The sequence below is a fragment of the Lepidochelys olivacea genome (assembly GCF_965140295.1).
Source record: "Lepidochelys olivacea isolate rLepOli2 genome assembly, chromosome: 3".
Lineage (NCBI taxonomy): Eukaryota > Metazoa > Chordata > Testudines > Cheloniidae > Lepidochelys > Lepidochelys olivacea.
This window is the reverse complement of record NC_140413.1, coordinates 10,251,203-10,273,265: the sequence shown is the minus strand read 5'-3', so window position 1 is coordinate 10,273,265 and position 22,063 is coordinate 10,251,203. Positions and strand designations below refer to the sequence as shown.

The window sequence follows — 22,063 nt, the reverse complement described above, 5'->3', positions numbered from 1 at the left end:
TTTATCTTACAGCAGGTCTACACTACAAATTTACTTTGGTGCAGCTGCACTGCTGTATCACATATGGTGAAGATGCTCTAAGCCAAGGGGAGAGAGCTTTCCCATTGGCTTAATAATTCCACCTCCATGAGAGTCGGTAGCTATGTTGGCGGGAGAAGCTCTCCCGCCAACATAGGACTGTCTACACCGGGGGGTAAGGACGGTATTACTGTGTTGCTAAGGGGTGTGGATTTCACACCCCTGAGCGACGTAGTTACACCAAACAATGCCTCAAAGTTTTTGTATAACAAATGATTGCCCTCACTAAAGCATAACCACTAAAAGAATGCCTACTTACAAAACTGTTTCACTAAAAGAGATTTATCAATATTCCCCTAAAACCCAGGACAGCTCTCTTATCTCCATGTCCTGTTTTACATGTTCAACTTCTAAACATTTATTTAATATGAATACAAACTGTATGTTGAGCAAAAGAAGCTAACAGTTTTAAATTTTAAAAAGCCAGGAAAGGAGAAGGGATGGAATGGGGCCTTGGATCTCTTTCTGCAGAGAACTGTCAAGGCCTCCTCTGACCTTCATGCAATCACAAAGCTCTGGCTTTTGACGTTTGACATTTTTTTAAATGGTAAAATCCATCAGTTGGGGATTTTATACGGTACCCGACATTTTAAAGCTTCCTTTACAATTTCCAAGTAGAGCAACCTTTGTTTGGCACTTTAAAAACAAGCAAAACACTTATTTTTAAAAGGACAGGGTGCATCTTAAACATTTTCATTCCACTGAGCCTAAAATGTGGAGTTTGGTTATTTTACCTTTGAAAGCTACAAAACTGTTTCAGTGCTCTGTTTCAAAAGGGTATTTGTGAAAAGCTTTTTTTAAAAGGCAGGCTCTTATTTCCGCTAAAGAGGGTCATCAGCTCTTTTACGTAAATTAGTCATTAGAGCAGTTTGGGGTTGCTTTTGCATCCCGGCAATCAGAGGTGCTGACTTTCTAATTTCCCCAGGGGTGCTCGGCAACGGAAACGCAGTGGATCTAATTTACTTAGATTTTAGTAAGGCGTTTGATACTGTGCCACATGGGGAATTATTAGTTAAATTGGATAAGATGGGCATCAATAGGAAAATTGAAAGGTGGATAGGGAATTGGTTAAAGGGGAGACTACAACGGGTCCTACTGAAAGGTGAACTGTCAAGTTGGAGGGAGGTTACCAGTGGAGTTCCTCAAGGATCAGTTTTGGGACCAATCTTATTTAATCTTTTTATTACTGACCTGGGCACAAAAAGTGGGAGTGTGCTAATAAAGTTTGCAGATGATACAAAGCTGGGAGGTATTGCTAATTTAGAGAAGGACAGGGATACCCTACAGGAGGATCTGGATGACCTTGTAAACTGGAGTAATAGGAATAGGATGAAATTTAATAGTGAGAAGTGTAAGGTCATGCATTTAGGGATTAATAACAAGAATTTTAGTTATAAGCTAGGGACGCATCAACTAGAAGTAACGGAGGAGGAAAAGGACCTTGGAGTATTGGTTGATCATAGGATGACTATGAGCTGACAATGTGATATGGCTGTGAAAAAAGCTAATGTCGTCTTGGGATGCATCAGGAGAGGTATTTCCAGTAGGGATAAGGAGGTTTTAGTACCGTTATATAAGGCACTGGTGAGACCTCACCTGGAATACTGTATGCAGTTCTGGTCTCCCATGTTTAAGAAGGATGAATTCAAACTGGAACAGGTACAGAGAAGGGCTACTAGGATGATCCGAGGAATGGAAAACTTGTCTTATGAAAGGAGACTCAGGGAGCTTGGCTTGTTTAGCCTAACTAAAAGAAGGTTAAGGGGAGATATGATTGCTCTCTATAAATATATCAGAGGGATAAATACCAGAGAGGGAGAGGAATTATTTAAACTCAGTACCAATGTGGACACAAGAACAAATGGATATAAACTGGCCACTAGGAAATTTAGATTAGAAATTAGACGAAGGTTTCTAACCATCAGAGGAGTGAAGTTTTGGAATAGCCTTCCGAGGGAAGTAGTGGGGGCAAAAGATCTATCTTGCTTTAAGATTAAACTCGAGAAGTTTATGGAGGAGATGGTATGATGGGATAACACGGTTTTGGTAATTAAATATTCATGGTAAATAGGCCCAATGGCCTGTGATGGGTTTTTAGATGGGGTAAGATCCAAGTTACCCAGGAAAGAATTTTTTGTAGTATCTGGCTGATGAATCTTGCCCATATGCTCAGGGTTTAGCTGATCGCCATATTTGGGGTCGGGAAGGAATTTTCCTCCAGGGCAGATTGGAAGGCCCTGGAGGTTTTTCGCCTTCCTCTGTAGCATGGGGCACGGGTCACTTGCTGGAGGATTCTCTGCTCCTTGAGGTCTTCAAACTACAATTTGAGGACTTCAATAGCACAGATATAGGTGTGAGGTCTTTTTTAGGAGTGGTGGGTGAAATTCTGTGGCCTGCATTGTGCAGGAGGTCAGACTAGATGATCATAATGGTCCCTTCTGACCTAAATATCTATGAATCTAAGTCCCCACTCCACCCCTTCCCCCAAGGCTCCACCCGTACCGCACCGCTTCCCACCCCATTCCAACCCCTCCCTTCTCTCTGCCCCGTCCCCTGATCCACAGTGGGTGGGAGGCAGAGCAGCTGATCTGCGGGGCTGTCTGTGGGTGCTATTTTTTCCCCCGGGGTGCTCTAGCCCCAGAGCACCCACGGAGTCTGTGCCTATGCTGGCAATACTTAGAGCACTATTGCTACTAAAGAGCAGGTTTAAAGAAAATGTTACTGAGGTATAGAGCTCCAGGTCTAACACAGGGAGCCGGCGGTGCTGTTTGAAAACGGCTGACTGATCAGGGGTTAGTGTGATGCTTGGTCCTTGCACAGAGCCATAAAAGGTCATGGATCTGTAAAACCTCTTCAGATTGGCTCAGCCAAGAGGTGTGGCTTGCCTGTGGCTACCTGTCCCCAGAATTGCCGGCATTTGCCTGGGGACAGCCCATAGCGGGAGGTGCTTTCCCCCCACCCACTATTTTTTTGCTGCTTTAAACCTTTTCCTTTCCTGCAGTTTTAAAACTCTTGTCTTTTTTCCTTTCTTTGGTAAATTATTTTAAAAGGGCTTAATCTGCTAACCTTTATTTAAACTGTGTGAAAACCTGTTTTCCTCTGAAAATCTTCTAGCATGGACATATACACACACACACAAAGTCCTAATTCACCCCCTAAAGAAAAAATTAACATTTTTTTTCTAAGATGACTCACACACATCAAAAGGGCACACATCCAAAAATGAAACCAGAGGGCAGGACATAAAACAAAAAAGGGGCATGAAAACTTGTCAACATGTCTATGATGAATAAAGACATAGCAGTTAAACAACTCGCTTCATACAGAAAGTGTTAGAATCCAACTGTGTTAAGAATGGAGGAGAAACAAATGGTGAGGATAAAAATAGATGCATGATCAGTCTAATGCAGACCAGTCAGTTTTGAAAAGTAAAAAGACTCATGTATCCACCTTTTTAAAAGTCTGACACAACAGCATTCCCTGACCATTGCTGCCCTGTCATCTCAGAATAGCTGTATATTACAGTACCGCTTATTTTTAAAACCAGACTAAAGTAAAATGATAAATTCCTGCAGTGGCCACATTCAGCTGAAGTTATCAGTGAATATTGTTCGGTAAAAATCAAAGATACTGTCTTTAGAATGCTACAGGCTGAGATCCCATCTTTAATACTATGACCTGCCCTCACAGCTTCTATAAAACTTCACTTCCCAAAGTGATGTCCAAACTAGGAATCTATTTGCTCTTCGATTCATGTTTATTAGCTCCCAGTAGTACTAACTGGAGTTTATGTTTATAAGGGAAAGAAGACACTTCATGACCTAAACTGAAGCACGGATGTTTAAAGTAACTAAGGTTCAACACAGAATATTCATCTGACCATTACATGAATGAGAAAATCTCTCTTCTTCCTGCCACCCGCACCCCCAGAGTTGACAGTCTCTCAAAGAAAAATAAGATGTCACTCAGTTCACGTAAATTATTCACATCTTGAAGAAGTGATGCAGGGTTGTAATAATGCATACGAAGATCTAACAGCATGGTCCACAGTGAGTTTCCCAAGCCAAAAGCTTTAATATGTAAGCAGAATGTATTTAAGGCAGTGGTGCACAAACTTTTTCAGTCCTACCCCCCCTTACCACTAATGGAATCTGTCTGCACCCCCTCAGCAGCAGAATTTGGGATGAAGGTGGAGCTGGGGGGATTGGAGGAGGAGCTGGGGCTACAGACAGAGTGGGACCTGGGGGCGTACCTGGTTTGGAGGCAGTGCAGGGTGAAAGTAAGGTGGTACGGGTCGGTATGGCATACCGGTAAAAAGTGGCCGCCGGTATCGCCAACTTTAAAGGACCCTGCCTCTTTTGCCCACCCTCCCCCCCAGGGCTGCCGATGATGGCAGAGAGGAAAGGAGCAGCTACCCTGGGCCCTTTAAATCGCCGTTGGAGACCCTGGCAGTGTGGGCGGGCGCTCAGGCTAGCTTGGGGACACTGACCCCCCCCCTCGGCCCCACCCCGCCCCTTCCCAGGGTGGGGATGCAAAGCTGCCCCTCCCATTCCAGTAAGAGAGAAATGTTACTTTCACCCCTGAGGCAGTGGTGCTGAAACCATTTTTGTAGCAGAGGTGCTAAAAGCCATTGAACAAAACTGTAAACCCTGTATATGAGGGAAACCACTTCAAGCTGCCGCATCCAGTTCCATTTTTGTATGGCCTCTTGAGACCAAGCCTTTTGTGGCTTGTACTTCCTGCGCATTCACCTGTGGGTAATTAGGCCAGAGATCATTTTAGAGGAATTTTGCAAACTGAAGAAATGATGAAAAGTAAATGCAGTGAAATGAGTGGAGGCAGAGCTGGGTTTGGCAGAGCTGGTCTGCGGGCAGAGTGGGGCTGGAAGCATGGTGCTTTCTTCCCAGACCCCACCATGCAGCCCCCTGAATATTCCTCTATGCTCACCTATGGGGGTTGTGACGGGGCAAGGCCAGATGGCTATAGAAAAGTAGTGGGAGATAGCTATATTAGCTCCAGGTTAAACAAATCCCTGGTACCAGGATAAGTGAAATGGCAGCTGCTCCAGGTCAATTAAGACATCTGGGGCCAATTAAGAACTTTCCAGAAGGCAGGGAGACTGCTAGGTTGATTGGGACACCTGAAGCCAATCAGGGACTGGCTGAAAGTAGTTAAAAGCCTCCCAGTTAGTCAGGTGGGTGTGCATGTCAGGAGCTGTGGGAGGAAGTTGTGCTGTTGGAGAGGCTGAGCAGTACGCACCATATCAGGCACAAGGAAGGAGGCCCTGAGGTAAGGGTGAAGTGGAGCTTGAGGAAGTGAGGGCTGCTGTGGGGGAAGTAGCCCAGGGAATTGTATGTGTCATGTTTCTAAAAGGTCAGCTACCATAGCTGATACTATTAGGGTCCCTGGGCTGGAGCAGAAGGTGGGCCTGGGCTCCTCCCTTTTGCCCCCTCCTCCCCCACCGATTAATCACCGAGACTGGGAGACCACAGAGACTGTGCAAGGGAGGATAGCTTCTCCTCACCTCCCTTGCTGGCTTATGATGAAAATGGCTCAGTAGACTGTGACCCTTGTCTCTAGAGAGAGAAGGGTTACGTGGAGGGTCACAGTGAGCCTCTGAGGCTAGCAAAATCCACCAGGAAATGCAGGACCCACAGAGACAAGGACAGAGCTTTGTCACAGGGTGCACCCACAGTTTAGGGGCCACTGATTTAAGGGGTGGGTATATAGGTGTTTTGTACTAAAAATAGGACAATATGAAAATGAAGCCACAGAGCTTAGGAAATTTCAGTGATTTTTGGAAAGGAAAAAAAAAGACATGACATGGATCTATTTTTCTTTGAAAAATGTTAATTAAGACCCCCAGATGCTGTACGTCAACATGTGTGATATTTCTACAGCAGCCAATAGCTCAGACTTACATCCACAGAGGCTGCCCTTTTGTGTAAAATGAATTTCCTTTCTCCCCAGTTTGCATCACTTCTTCATGGATAGGCAAAGCAGGCAACTTTGATTAAGGACAACCTGTTTTTGAGTATTGGCTCGATCTAACCCCTTGCTTTTGATAGCAAGGGATTAGGACAAAGTAAGACCACAGGGTAGGGTGACCATATTTCCTGGTGCTGAATATGGGACACCTGGTAAAATTTCTTGTATTCAAGTGAGTTCAGCTGCAATCAATCAGAACTATGCAGTACAAATGTTCAAATTAACATCAAGTTGACTGAGCCCGTTAAAAAGAAATACTGTGTAGTTGGATTCTTTTTATTTACCTTCTTATCTTTAAGGCTGTAGGGTTCACACGGGGAGGGGTGACAAACACACCCCTACTCCCCCCCCACCGGACAACATGGGGAGAGGTCACACATACACCTCTCTTACATAAGGGGCTGGGGATGACCAACTGACCCGATGCTCCCTGCCCGGTGTTCTCTGCCCTCCATGCCTGGCTGGACCCCCATGACGGACCTGCCTCTCCTGATACCTGGCATCAGGTCTTCCCGAGGCAACATGTGGGGGGGGCAAAGAGGGTCACCCCTCTGCCCCTGATTTCTGCCAGGGTTCACACCAGAATGTGGCCAGCAGCAGCCTTTTGACACTGTGCACGAGGGAAGGGACAGGAGCTGCTTCCAGCCACAGGGAAGGGCCCCCCATGTGGCTAGAAGCAGCTTGTCCCTTCCTGCCTGCACAGTGTCAAAAGGCAGCTAACACCTCCAGGCTGCTGCTGGCCATCGATATAATCCAGCTGCCTCCTGTCCCCGGGCTGCAGCGTGGGCAGGAAGGTCTTAAGACTTAAAAGATGCATTGTGCATCAGGGCCCAGGGAACCTGGCCAGAGAGGTGGCTCAGCACAGGAGGGTGCCTAGGGAACAGAGCAGCCCAATGGCTCCCTATGGACAGGAGCTGGGTGGGGTAGGTGAAGAGGGTGCTAAGCCCCTGCCCTGGGGGCTACTGTGGAGCCTGCAGGTTTGGGGCAAGAACAAGCTGGACATTGCTTCCCCCCCTCCCCCTGTCCCACTCCAGAGCTTAGCTGAGGGGTGGAGAGGCTTCCCCGTGCCAGCACTGTGCGAGGCTTTGACACATGCAGGGCTTGGCTGGTGAGTCTTGGGCTTTCCCAGCCAAGCCAGAAGCAGTGGGGGAAAGCCAGAAGCCTTCTGGCCAGGCTGTTGATGAGCTGAGTGCTCCAATCAGGGTCTGGTTCTCTGCACAGCGCTGGGAGGATATGGAGGAGCAGCGGGATGGGAGGGGGCCAAAGCAGGGAGAGGACAGCGAGAGGGGGAGCATGTAAAGGGCCGAAGGGTGGGCAGCAGAGGTGACAAGTAACCGGCCGCCATCTGCTCACACTCACCAGCCATCGCAGCTTGCAGCACGCAGCCAGTGCTGGCCAGAAATGGGATGGGGGGGTGGGGCCCTGCGGGGCAAGAGCCAGCATGCAACGGGGGTTGTACTGACAGACCAGCAGGGGGAGCAGTTGGCACCACACGCTGCATCTTCACCCCACCACCAACCTTGCATAATCACCCCCATTGTGGGCCATGGGACCCCCCCACTCACTGCTGGTGGGGAGGGGGGTGGCTGGCAAGCAGGGATCCGGCAAGCAGCAAGACCCACCCGTACTGATGTGGGAGTGGGGGGGGGGAGAGAGACAGAAAATACGGGACAATTGACCCATTTTTAAGAAAGTCAGGATACCTGCAGTAGGGCTTAAATATGGGACTGTCCCTTTAAAAACAGGACATCTGGTCACCCTACCCTAGCCTCAAATGGCAGCCTTGAGGATTGCTGAATTCATTTAAATGGAATACAGGGCCAAAAGTGTTAACGTAACACCATCACTATCCAACATTAAACACCGTTAAAGAAGGTCCAGGCTTTGATATAGCAACCTCCGCCTTCCTAGTACCATGGCAAACTGTGATAGTCTATACGACTACGGTCACCACTTTTACAAGATTACAACTTTTGTACAAAACATGCCTTGTGAGGTACCATTTGAAAACTCAGTGCGGTGAGCATTATTATCCTGATAAAATGTGTATCAACATTGTCTGTAAAGTTGTTTCTACTGTATAACATTGCTTTAACGTGTTCCAGAGTTAGAAAAGTAGGTCCACACCAGTTTTTCAGAGACAAAGACACACTGGTACCCCTGGACAGGTATTAACAAAGTCAAGTGGGCTATCGCTTACTTAGGCAGCCATTCTCCAGCAACAGGAAGGTGTGAATAAGTAGTTTACATTGCATCACAGGAACGTTTCAAACCTCACATCCACAATGGACTCCATAATTCAGCAAGGCTGTTTCTGGTACAAGAAACTGAGTTATAAAGAACAAAAGTATTTGTGGCACCTTAGAGACTAACAAATTTATTTGAGCATAAGCTTTTGTGAGCGACAGCTCACTTCATCGGATGCATTCAGTTATAAAGGGGGAAGAATATACTTGACTTTGCCTCTCCTCCTGTGTCTCTGCTTATGATAACAACTCTCAAAGAGCTGAACTAAGGGCGTTGTCGTCCCAGGCTGGAAGGGGACCCAGCCTATGAAATTTACAGCAGCATATGGTGACAAAACCTTTGCTTTTAAAGACATTCAGCTTGTTAAGTTAGGTATTAGCTTGCGCATTATTCTTTTATTTATTTTTTGTAACCAATGTTGACTTTTTTGCATTATCACTTGGAATCACTTAAAAATCTCTCTAGTTAATAAACTTATCTTCGTGTATTTGGATTAAAATGTGTGGGAAGCTCCAATTAGGATAAGCAAGGCTGGTGCATATATAATTTTCCTTTGATGAAATGACAGACTTTCTCTGAGCTTACATTGTTCAGTAGTGTGTTGGACAGTACATGATGCATATTTCTGAGGGGAAAAGGCTGGGACTAAAAATTTGCGGGTGTTGCCTTGTCTGTAATTCATGAGTGACTGGTTAGAGTGCTCATGTATTGAACTGGGAGTGACTCTGCATGGTGAAGGCTGTGTGAGCAGGCCAGGAGTGGATGTTCTGACAGCATAACAGTGTCAAGGGCACCCTAAGCTAGAGAATTAAGGGGACACAGCTGTTCAACAGTTCAGATTGTACCCTGGGAATGTTAAACAAATATACTGTTAAAAATCCTTTTAACCTTTTTATTGAAGACACAGTAAAGAAAAACAGTTAAAGTATGTGAAATGTAAAGCATTAAATGAGGCCTCCATTTTTAACAGCATCCCTTCAGCTGGGGAGAGATTTTTAAGAAGAAAAACCCCCTTGGTTTGACCGTCTTAGATAATATCACAGATGGTAATAACAGTCCTTTGGGGAAAAAAGAAGTTAGTTGAGAGGAGCTGCTGCTGCAAAGGTCCAATCCCGTTTCATCACAGGTGGTGTTTGGGATTCAGCTGGAGCTGGCAGAGCTGGCAATGTCATCTCAGTCCCGGTCAGGACATCTCTCAGGATTAGGATGGAGAAGGCTTGGGGTTCCAGGAGACGGTAGGGATGGCAGCCATAATGGTGAAGCTCGCTTCAGTAACCTCTGTCTGTTCTACATTCTTCCTCCCCACCCCAAAGTCTCTTTCTTTAACAACCCACAAAGGGAATGGTGGGTGGAATAGCCCATCCCCTCATTATTTTATCTACTAATTAGGTCTAATATAACAGTTTGGAGCCATTAATTTCCAGTTCTACATCTTCTGTTTTTACCAAGTATGATTTTAACATAGTCCTTGAGTTATATCACTGTGGCCTTTTTTGTTTGGACTAATTTAGTGGCTGTCTGGTTCTTTTGCACATATTTATAATGTTATAACATTATTGAAAGCAACTTGACCTGCTTTCCATCAATGGGTATTATACGTTATTGTAACATTTTATGGACTTTCATATACTTTTCACAACTGAGCTTACAATGAGGGTAAATTGGCCACCCCAGTTATTACAACAGAATCTTAAAGTTGTTTGTTAAGTACAATTTAATTTTTAATAAAAACAATTTAGAGCTTTTAAAAGAAAATTAAATTCTTCTAGGTTTTGGTTGATTCTGTAATAAATTAGTGGAGTTCTCTCCATAAAGGTCCAGTAGCAAAGGCCTGAATTCACAGAAGTAGTGATGCATTGTGAACATCACAATGCTTAACTGTTAAGCACCTAGAAAACCACTGTGCTTCACAAAGCCTGAAGTTAGACCTTAGACTGAAATTCATAAAAGCCAGCATGCTAGGTGGAGTTCTGCCTAAGATAGACAATGGGAAATGCTGATAACATGGGTGTGTGCTAAGTCCAGCCTCTGTCTCGGTGATAGGCACCTATGTCTGGGCTGCAGGGAGGCACATCTCTCTGCTTGGGATTCTCCATTACAAACCCTCTCTTGGTGTTAGGGGCCTATGCAGTTTTAGCAAGAAGCAGGGGAGATGAGGAGCTTCCTCATAACTTTTAGCTCAGTGGTTAGAGTATTCACCTGGGCTGTGGGAGACACTCCTCCCTGCGCTTTTCATATCGCCCAACTCCTCCATCTGATGGGGAGAAGGGATTTGAACTGGGATCTGCCTAACCATTGGGCAATGGGATAGTCTGACGAGGGACTCCCTCAGTCTCTCTTGTTGAAGCTGTTGCACTCTAGATAAACTAGAGTGATTGGAGAGCAGGGGGGAGACAGTATCCTGGTTCTCCTCCCACACATCTGAGTGCTCTTATCAGGCAACAGTCATTCTTACACACACATGCTCTCTCACTCTTTCTCTGAGTTATTTGAGCTTACCAGATCAGGCCACACATGCAACTTAAGTGAGCAAATGCCCATCTTCCCCTGGGCTGTGAATAGCTCTGGGGCTTAGGGAGGTGCCTCTAGGGAACTTTTACTGCAAAAACTTGAGTGCCAAGTGAGTTCAGGCACCTACAGGATTCAGCGTGAATTCTGTGCATTGCATTGATGCCTGACTCCTTTTGTGCATTCAGGCTCAAGTGGCCGCCAGAAGTCTAGCTCTAATTACTGCGAAACTAGGTCAGTTATCTCATGTGTGTAACAAACAGCAAGAGGAAAGGAGAGGAGCAGAGTCACCTACGGTAACAGTTTTCTCCAGTAAAAAAGAGAGGTAGACAAAGCCCAAAGGAACATGTGTCCTGCATGAGGAACCAGATTTCTTTGTCAGGAAAGACCAAGCTAGCAAGCCTTAGAAGTGGGCCTTAACCTTTTGCCCCTATTAAAACTCATGTATCAGTCCCAGAAACTCCTATGTATGAAAATCAGATGTCAAGAATTATAATATTCATAAACCAGTCAGAGAACACTTCAATCTCTCTGGTCACGCAATCACAGACATGAAGGTCACTATCTTAAAACAAAAAAACTTCAAATCCAGACTCCAGCGAAAAACTGCTGAATTGGAATTCATTTGCAAATTGGATACTATTAATTTAGGCTTAAATAAAGACTGGGAGTGGCTAAGTCATTATGCAAGGTAGCTTATTTCCCCTTGTTTTTTCCTACCCCCCCCCCCCCAGACGTTCTGGTTAAACTTGGATTTAAACTTGGAGAGTGGTCACTTTGGATGAGCTATTACCAGCAGGAGAGTGAGTTTGTGTGTGTATGGGGGTGGGGAGGTGATAAAACCTTGATTTGTGCTGGAAATGGCCCACCTTGATTATCATGCACATTGTAGGGAGAGTGGTCACTTTGGATAAGCTATTACCAGCAGGAGAGTGAGTTTGTGTGTGGTTTTTGGAGGGGGGTGAGGGGGTGAGAGAACCTGGATTTGTGCAGGAAATGGCCCACCTTGATTATCATGCACATTGTGAAGAGAGTTGTCACTTTGGATGGGCTATTACCAGCAGTAGAGTGAGTTTGTGTGGGGGGGTGGAGGGTGAGAACCTGGATTTGTGCTGGAAATGGCCCAACTTGATGATCACTTTAGATAAGCTATTACCAGCAGGACAGTGGTGTGGGAGGAGGTATTGTTTCATGATCTCTGTGTGTATATAATGTCTGCTGCAGTTTCCACGGTATGCATCCAATGAAGTGAGCTGTAGCTCACGAAAGCTCATGCTCAAATAAATTGGTTAGTCTCTAAGGTGCCACAAGTCCTCCTTTTCTTTTTAAGTAAGTAGGATAGCCCTTATCAACTGTAGCTAGAATTTGGTGGCAAGGTGAGACTGTACACTTCCCCCACTCTTTTTATATAGATGATTATGGGACATCACTCACAACTCAATCCCATCAATTACAAACATTCAACCTTTCACATAACTCAGCAACTAGAGAAACTTGTACTTTAAGTATTAGATTCAGATAAACTGAAGGCTGCCTTTGGCTCCATTTCTTGAACTTGTGAAATAAAGAAGTGCTGGCACAATCTCAACTTCTGGATTCCACTCCTCTGAAGCATACAAATTTATTATATCTACACATAAATAGTATCTACAAATACACATATACATAGCGCACACTGTACAGTGACTGGAACAGGTATTTTCAAGACTGGCTCAGCTTTACAACTGACTCAAGTCACAACCTACCTTTAAAAACTTGCTCTCTGCAGCATATGATCACAATGGTGTAGTAAATGTGAATGGAAACAGGCCAAATGTGGTACTAATTAAAGGTGAGCTCATTCCTGGGCATTGCCTACTTTAAATAGGATAGCTATAGATTCAGATATGCAACATAGATTTTTAGTGTCCCAAATTCATCTTTACAACAAAACTGAAGTAAACAGAATTTCTAAAGAACACAAAAAAGCTTGTTTTGAAAACTCTGTATTTTTAAAAGCGTCATGAATTCAAGTCTTCTTTTCCTTTACATTTATGGACATAAGATTAATGCTACAAACATTCTGAATCTCATCTGTAAACAAATTGCAGGTTTACCTAGCACTATACCTAGCTAGAAGGTTGAACTATTAACTAAAAGGTTTCCCTTTAAAATGAATAACCTTTAATGACCATTGTCAAGTTTAAAAATAAAATGGCTCTTCTGATCTCTTAACTGTTGGTGGGAGAGGGAAGGGACAATCCCACCTTCCTACAATCCACAACTAGCTACCTCCACTAAGGAAATGATTGATTAATGTATACTTTGTCAATCCTTCAGTATGTGTCTAAGCACAAGGCTTTGTAATGTTGCCATGTGTTGTTTTCAGAAGGATACTCAGGCAGTAGGAATGACTGCATAGCATTACCAGCCCTATAGTGAGATTTTTTTTTCTAGCTTCTTAAATGCTAAAATTCAAGAATCCTATATATTTCTCATTTAATGATGCTGTAGTTTTACTAAATAATTTGGTACTGTCTCAAATAACCACACTGAATTCAAACTATAGTATTTAAACCCCAACTCTATTGCAATATATGTAAAGTTTATAATTTACCTGCTATAAGACTTAGAGCATAATGAACTAATTCAGCAGTTTCTCCCTGGTCCTCTGTCGGAGTTTGGAAACCAGGTTTGAAAAGGAGTTTCAGTTAATGTGGGCTACCCGGGAGTCAGAGCCAAGGATGTTAAACATTGTGGTCACCAGTTCAGAAAGATCAAAGTCATGTTTCCATCCCCAATCTCTCCGGGCATTGCTGTCATCAAAGTTCATCGGCCAACTGTCAGCTACAAGGAAGGGGAGGGGGGGAGGAGGAAAAAACCCAGAGCATGAGATTTATAGCAAAGATCTTTCAAAGTTTCATAAGTAAGTACCAGAGTAGAGTTTCAAATAGTACAGCAACACTTCCAGATGTCATCAAGATCAAAACAAACTGCAAGTGTCTAAGGAGAACACATAGGAGATGAGGGGGGGAAAAGGGAAATACTGTTCTGTCCCAGCATCTGACTTCACCCAGACAAGTTTGATACAGGATCACTGGAATGGAATGGAATGAAAAAGCAGATACTAACCAATGGCTTGCCTGACAGCATCCACATTGTAGGTCACCTGGAGCTCAGGAATATGCTTCTTGACCTCTTGCACCAGCTCCTCAGGAGAGAAGCTCATGGCACTGATGTTGTAAGTCCTCATGCTAAGTGAAGCAGCAGGCACTTCCATGACATCTAGCGTAGCCTTCAGGCAGTCATCGATATACATCATTGGGAGGTGTGTGTCTGATTTTAGGTTGCACTGGAATTTGCCATTCTTTATGGCATCATGGAAAATCTGGACTGCATAGTCTGAAGGAAAAAAAAAAGTTTCCTTGTACTCCCCCATCTGTACTCATCTGTCTTACACGTAGATCATAAACTCATTGGGGCAGGGGCTGTCTTTGTTGTTCTGTGTTTGTACACCAGCATAATGGGGGTCTTGGTCTATGACTTGGGCTTCAACATGCTATGGTAATGCAAATAAATAAAATATTAAACATTCTTTTCAGAATTCTAGAAATGCAGCCATCTCTGGGGTGGAATCATATTTCATTCCTGTTCCCTGGGGCCATTCAGCACCTCTCAGATTAGTTTCAGCAGAAGTATGCTTTGTATTTTCACCTGCATTTCAGGAGTTATTTAGATGAAGCAGTGTTTCATTTTACACAACCTTAGTCTCCTGAAAGTTCCACTTTTTCTCATGAGACCATTCTTTTAATTAGCAAAAATGTCCTCAAATGACTTTCACTGGACTATGTATGCAGGTGCACTCTAAGTTAGACATTGATAGGCACACTGTACAACACAGCACACAACATTTGGTATTAGAATACGATACAACAGATTTCTTGTCTGCAGGGCCGGCTCTACAGTTTTTGCTGCCCCAAGCAGTGAAAAAAACTGCCACCACGGATGGCAAAAGAGAGAAGCTGCTGCCGATTTGCTGCTGTGGCCGGCGGAATAGAGAAGCTGCCGCCAAATTGCCACTGCCGCATTTAAACAGCCGCCCCTTTCAAGCTTCCGCCCCAAGCACCTGCTTAGAATGCTGGTGCCTGGAGCCGGCCCTGCTGGTCTGTGACTACACCTATATATGATGGCCATTATTCATTTATGTGACTGCATTTCAAAGTGACTGGTTAGTTGTTTCTTGGCAAATGAAGTCACCAGACAAATTACACCCTGATGTCCCTCTCCATCTTTGCTATGTGGGGCAATCAGCTTGCACGCTAATGTTCTCACCTATAATACTGAGACATGGAAAAAGAGTTTCCTACCAGTTGTTCCCCCACCAGGCTGAGAGTCAGCAGAGATAATTCCAGGATACCTCAGACATCGGAAGTCTAGCCCATACCTGTAGTGGTAGTACTGTTGAAGAAGGAGACGAGCAAGACTTTAGACATGAAACTAGAGGGTTGCACACTTTGTTGCTTCTATAGACTAAACACACTGCATACACCAACAGTTCTTTGCATCCCTCCATTCCCCCCCGCCCCCCACACTCAAGCTCCTTTCCCTCTCTATTTCACAGATTTGCTATAAGCCCTCCATCACTTTTATCCTGCCAACAGCTCTGTATGCACCCATGTCCCCATGCCAGGGACTCTGTGCTACAACCCATTTCCACAAGCCAGGAGCTTTGTGTGACCCCCCGCCCGCATGTCCCGCTTCCTCATGCCATTGGTGTCATATGTCAGAGGCTCTGTGACCTCCATTCCCACATGGTGGGGCACACAGTGCCTCTGATACCATTCCTACCCTTTCCCTCCTCTACCATGCCAGAATATGCAACATGTAAATAACAAATATGAATTAAATAAGAACAGTCAGTTATTTTGATTTGATTTAATCCACCCTGATGATCGGTATCCATCCTGATCCCTGGAGTCATTAGAAAATATACTGTAGGAAGACTTTCCGGTACTAATGTGCCATTCCTCAGCTGTCCAAGCCATGCCGTGCTGGTAACTGAGGAACAGGGAGGCGAAATATTTTCCTAGGGTCACAAAGAGTCAGAAGCCAAAACAATACTAAAACTCAAGTGTTCATTAACTTCCAACTTCATGCTAATTCCTCACACAGAACTTATGATTTTCCCACCCCAAACCCCTCAGGCAAAGCATCAACAGTTGCCTCATACTACTAAGAAAATATGTCTGTAGGAAGAGAAGACAGGAAGAGGAAAGAACACCGCAGTGATCCACCTTCCATCGAGACTAACAATCCGTAACAAAGTTCTTACTTCTCCCATGAGCTCAGCATGAACCTTGGAGACTCCATAGATCGTCCTGGGTCTCTGAATGCAGAGATCCGGAGTTGGGTTTCGGGGAGAGGTGGGTCCAAAGGCTCCAATTGTGCTAGGGACAAAGAGTCTCAAACTATGCTCAGCTGCAATATCGAGAACGTTGTGCAAACCTGGAACAAACAGAAATTATCAGAATTTAAACAAAATCTCCTCCCAGAGATGTCATGTACTTGAAAGGCTAGTCAAACAGTGCTGTAATCACTTACTGTAGTTACTGCACTTACCAGTAATGTTTACAGCTCTGGCCAAAGGAACATTTGCTTCTCCAACAGCACTGAGCAAAGCACTATAATGAAACAGCCAAGTAATTCGATTGTTCACCACTATTTCACGGAGATTCTTGTAGTCCAAGATATCAGAGTAGATAAAAGGACCTAAAAGAGTGGACCAAATAGAAAACTGGATGCTAAGATGACACTTTGAGACAAAATTCAATAAAAAAACAACAGGAGGACCAATGAGTTCACAGGTTCTGGCCCATGTCTTTATTCAGAGATATCGTTCAGTCCACTTTATGCATCAGGTTTCTGCCTTCTGTAGGCAGCAGCCACTAGAGCACTCATACTCTCCCTCTCTCAAAGATTCGATCACAAAGGCTCTGCAAATTTTTTCACAGCGCGGGTCACATCTTAATAAGGACACTTTCTCATGGGCGGCTGCTCTTCCATGTGCAATCCCATAACATCCTTGTAGCAGCTTCGGCACTCCACAGAAGGGTATTTAATGTATTTTGTCTACATTTAGCATCTGAAGACTAGGATAGCTAACAATGTTTAATTAGCCATCTCTGCAGACCACAGGCCAGTTTGGGACCCTCTGTTCTATCAAATATACTCTATCAACTGCTGGCATACACCGATAGCGCAGTGGTTACCAGCCGGTCAATTGCATGTGATGGGACGATCCTAGAGGATCTCCCAGTCGGCCGCGATCTTGGCAGTACAGCGTGGCAACCACTAAGACAGGCGCCCTGACTACCCTGGCCCCACACCACTCTTGGAAGTGACCAGTGGGGTCCGGGGCAGACCTCCCTTTGCACACTGCTCCTGCCTGCAAGCACCGCCCCCCACAGCCCAGGAACGGGGAACTGTGGCCAATGGGAGCTGCGGGGACAGTGCTTGCAGAGAGGGGCAATGCGCGGAGCCACGTGCCGCCCACCCCCAGAGGGGCCTTCTGGGAGCAGCGCGGGGCAGGGGTAGCCAGGGAGTCTGCCTTAGCAGCAGCCATGCTGCACCACCAACTGGGAGCCGCCAGAGGTAAGTGCTGCCCAGCAGGAGATTGCACCAACCCCCAGACCCCTCCTGGAGCCAGCATCCCAAACCCGCTTCTGCACCCCAAGCCAGCACCCCGTACCCCCTCCTACACACCAACCCTCTTGCACTCAAACTCCCTCTGATAGTCTGCACCCCAACACTCTGCCCCAGCCCGGAGCCCTCTCCTGCACACAAACTCCCTCCCAGAGCTTGCACCCCTCACCCCAAACCCCTGCCCCCGGCTCAGCCCAGATCCCCCTCCCACATTGCGAACCCCTCGGCCCCAGCCCAGAGTCCGCACCCCCTCCTGAACCCCAACCTCCTACCCCAGCCGAATGAAAGTGAGCGAGGGTGGGGGACAGCGAGTGATGGTGTGTGTGTGTGGAATTAATAGGGCGGGGCCTTGGGGAAAGGGTGGGGCAGATCCTGGGTTGTCCTTAAATTCAAAAAGTGATCTTGGGCTCACTTGGTCAGAGACCAGCTTACATAATATTATTGAAATGCCTCTAGACTCGTTCCTTTTATAGTTTATTTATGGCAAAAGGGAAGGAAAGGAGGCTAACCAAGTTCCAAGGCAGTACTGCCACTATGTGAATCCATACTGGCAATCTTGTATGAATTTCAGCATATACCGCATATAAGAAAGTGATTTCAGTATGTACAAAATGTGGATTTCATTTCCCAGTTCTTTTGGGAAAATTTAAATTGCATCAACACTTACAGCAGAAGCAAGAGGGTTAAACCAACTGGGATGAAAGCCATAGCCAATTTAACTTTAAGATGTATTTTGGTCAACAAAAATCAGAAGGGAAGAAGATATTCAAGATGTATGTTAATGCACCTTACCCAAAGGAAAAAAATCCAATTTCTGGGAAGATTTCACAGAAGTCAGAATGAAACACCCAGGATTTTCAAGATCATAAAAATACTTTGAAAAGTGGTTTGATTAATTTAAGAACTATACATAGTTCAAATGCTTGGCTGTGTCTTGCAGGGGATGAGCAACATCAGAGGCAATATGAAGATTTCTCTATATGCTAATCCAGTCACTTACCATTATAAAAGACATGATCTGGTGGTTTTCTAATGTCAGACAGGATCACGTTGTTTTTTCCAAAACGCTTCCTGAAAAGGAAGGCACATGGTACAATTAGCTTGTACTCTTCAAGATAATGTGTCACTCACTGTTCTGCTACATTAGTTTTAATAGGAACTAATTTGGAGAAGTCATTTGGGCAGAGTAAATTTTATGGTATGACTTTGTCTAGTGCAAGCACTCATGCCAATCTATCTTTTTAATTCTCAAGGTACGTCCACATTACAGCCGCTGCAGTGGTACAGCTATTACTCCTGGGGGAAGTCTGAGCCAAAAAATTCTGCAACAAAAAACAAACTTCTGTGACCAATATTTTAAAATTCTGCAAAATTCTGCATATTTTGTCAAAATAACACAATATAATCAAACTGGTTTCAATTTATTTTTGGTCATTTATTTGAAAATACCCATCAGCAAGTATGTCTATAACAATACAGACAACAAAAAAGATTCAGGAAATGTTTTTTGACAAACAGATTCCTTACTAGGCATATTAATACAGAACTGTGAGTAATAATTCATTTAAACTACAGTACAGAACCGTATTTCCCGCACCCCTCAGTAGCAGTGCAAAGGCTTGTGGGAGTCAGGGGTAACCGAGGAGCTGAGGGAGAGGGAAGTAAAATTGCTGGGAAGGAGCCTGGGTAGGAACTTGGGAGGGTTGTTGGGTATGGGTGGAAAAAGTATGGAACAGGTTTTTTTGGGAGACGGGGAGGGATTTTTAGGGAGCTTCTCCCATGCAAACCCTGGCTGATCCCTAGCCTCTCCCATTCAGTCAGGTACATCTGCCCTTGTCCCTATGCGTTCCTGCACCTGTATGTGTTCCTCCATTCCCACTCAGACACCCACTCCCCCCAATCCCCATCGCTTCCGTGCCTCCACCTAGCCACCCCCATCCCTATGTGTCCCTGTCCCCCCCATGTGTCTGTGCCCCCACTGTCCCTGTCCCCCTCCTCCTGCCCCCATGTGTCCCTGTGCCCCCACTCAGCCATCTCCCAAGTAGCTCTGCACCCCCTCCTCCATCACCACATGGCCCTGCACCTCCCTCCCCGCTGTGGCCCTGCGCCTCCACTCCCATTCAGCCCCTGTCCCAGTCTGTCCTCCCCCACTAGCCCTTCTGAGCTCCCGTCTGACCCCCAGCAGCCCCAAGCTCTCTGCTTCCTATAGCACCCCTCTCCTGACCTGGCCTGACAGACTCTCTTCCCTAGCTGCTTGGATGCTGCTGCTGTGTTCTATCACCACAGCACCCTCTGGTGGGGAAAAGGCGGAATGGCAGCAACATTTCAGCAGAAGCTTTTTTCTGCACAAAAAAATAAAAAATGTGCACTGCTCATTAATTATGTGCATGCAGTAGTGCAGAATTCCCCCAGGAGTAAGCTACTGGGCTCCAGTTGTGTTGCTGTAGTAGAGTTGGTTCCTACTGTGACTAAGTGGGACAGTTCTTAATGTTTCCTCTGAATACTGTAGGGGTGTCTCAGTTTCTCCTATGCATTTCTTAAGTCTCTAGATGAGATAAGGGGGTGTAATTGTTGGAGAGCAAAGGCCCAGTGTACCTAAATGGCCGACACTCTGTCTACTGGCAACTGATGGCCTGGGTCCTTCCCCCTGCAAGGTGATAGCTAAAGGGTTGGAGAACAAAGGAATCAGGTGACCTCCAGGCCTGGGAAAGGGACAAACCCCAGAGGAAGAGGGGCTGGAGGGTAAGTCAGTTTGGGTCTGGCTGGGGACGAGGAGTTAAGTGCAGACATAGTTGTCTGACTCACTGCCCCCAAAATGGACCCAGCTGAGGGGTCCTGTTCTCTGTACCTACAAGCTCTGTTTTAGACCACGTTCCTGTCATCTAATAAACCTCTGTTTTACTGGCTGGCTAAGAGTCACATCTGACTGCGAAGTTGGGGTGCAGGACCCTCTGGCTTCCTCAGGAGCCCCACCTGTGCAGACTTGCTGTGGAAAGTGCATGGAGGGGCAGAGGATGCTGAATGCTCCGAGGTCAAACCCAGGAAGGTGGAAGCCGTGTGAGCTTTTTGCCTGAAGACAGTTTGCTCACAGAGAGGAGACCTCACCAGAGTCCCGCCTGGCTTCCTAGGGAGCAGTTCCAGAGCATCACCCGGGGACTCCGTGACACCTCTCTCAGTAGGAGGGGTTTTTCCCACTGATGTAATTAATCTGCCTCTCCAAAAGCCAATAGTTAGGTTGACAGAAGACCCAGCCACGTCTACACATGAGGTTAGGTTGGCCTAACTGTATTGCACAAGGTGCAAAATTTTTCACAGCCCTGAACAACACAGCTAGGTTGATCTAATTCTTAAATGTAGACCAGGCTTCAGACGTGGTGCCAAAATTTCTCTCTTCTCGGAAAATTTGCAAACAAAAACTAGGTTTAGTAGCAGTTAAAAGTTGCAGCAGCACACACTGTCCATACATGTTACAAAAAAATGCCAGTAAGATGTTAAGGGGAAAGACGTGTACATTGCCTAAGATACTCTTGATATCATACTCCAACACTTCCTAAGGTTTGCATTTCCATCTCCAACAGATACCAGGAAGCAATATGTAATCCTGCTTTACCAAACTGACACTCTAACACACAACCTTAATAGTGACCTCATATGCTTTTATATCAACATATCAGCACATCTGACATTTGGAAAGTTACTCTGCCTTAACATTGCTGAGGTCAATGCTAAGGTTTTGCATTAGAGTGCAAGTTTGACAAAGCTGGGATACATATTGCTTTCTGTTATCTGTTGAAGATGGAAGCGAAAGCTGCTCCCTCTTGCCCCCAACAGCATTCACGCCGCCACACTGTCCTCATCAAATTTGGAGGATTTGTTTTGGTGCTCCCATTATGGCTACAATGCTCTATAGACAAATACTGCCTCTGTGTATAGCAGATATCTAGGAATCAGCACATTAGATCAAGAATGTGGATGAACAGCTCCTAGAGTGTTTTCTTGTGAAAGCAATACAAAGAAAAAAGTGAGATAATCCAGTGAAAAAGTGCCAGAAGGGATCATTTTATGCTCTTATTATTCTCTCTGCATCAATTCACTTTACATCAAACTATCATGAAAAATTCAAATATCGACGTTTCTATCTTATGGCTTTTTGCCCATTCAACTGCAAAATAAAATCTTAACATTCCTGTTATTCGTAACTACGATGCAGCTACTGCACTATAAGAGATAGAAAAATTTATCTTTTAAGTTACTATCACTGAAATTCTCTTCAAGAAACACCATCAGTTATGGCAAGGTCCAAAAGTTTGTGTGTTTAGTAAGTTGGTGGGTTTTAGAAAACCCAAAGTGGGTTTCTAAAAAATGTAGTATCAACAGAATTCAAAAAAGATCATGAAAAGAGACATACAAATTAAACATTTGCTTGAGATATTGGGAACTCAAAGCCAGCAGCACTGTGATAGTGCATGAAAAACAAAAAGGGAAACTTACCACAAGCTAAGGCCTTAGATTCTCAAAATATATGCTTAACTTTATGCATCCAAGTAGTCTCACTGAACCC

At 45.1% G+C, this 22,063-nt stretch overlaps 1 protein-coding gene across 7 annotated transcripts in view; it reads right to left on the bottom strand.

Annotated features, from left to right (window-relative positions):
* Positions 1–22,063, bottom strand: part of LOC311518573 (L-threonine 3-dehydrogenase, mitochondrial) — a 46,665-nt gene that overhangs the window by 12,639 nt on the left and 11,963 nt on the right. For 5 of the 7 annotated variants that reach the window (XM_084624496.1, XM_084624497.1, XM_084624500.1 and 2 more), the window contains 6 exons: positions 18,503–18,573; positions 16,420–16,569; positions 16,133–16,305; positions 15,168–15,258; positions 13,933–14,202; positions 12,411–13,647 (listed from right to left, as the gene is read on the bottom strand). In XM_084624496.1, the coding sequence (XP_084480622.1) occupies positions 13,508–13,647; positions 13,933–14,202; positions 15,168–15,258; positions 16,133–16,305; positions 16,420–16,569; positions 18,503–18,573 (895 nt within the window). In that variant the 3' untranslated portion in view covers positions 12,411–13,507. Of the gene's footprint in view, positions 1–12,410; positions 13,648–13,932; positions 14,203–15,167; positions 15,259–16,132; positions 16,306–16,419; positions 16,570–18,502; positions 18,574–22,063 lie in introns of those variants that run through there. The other 2 variants (XR_014711031.1, XR_014711032.1) reach the window with 1 other exon arrangement.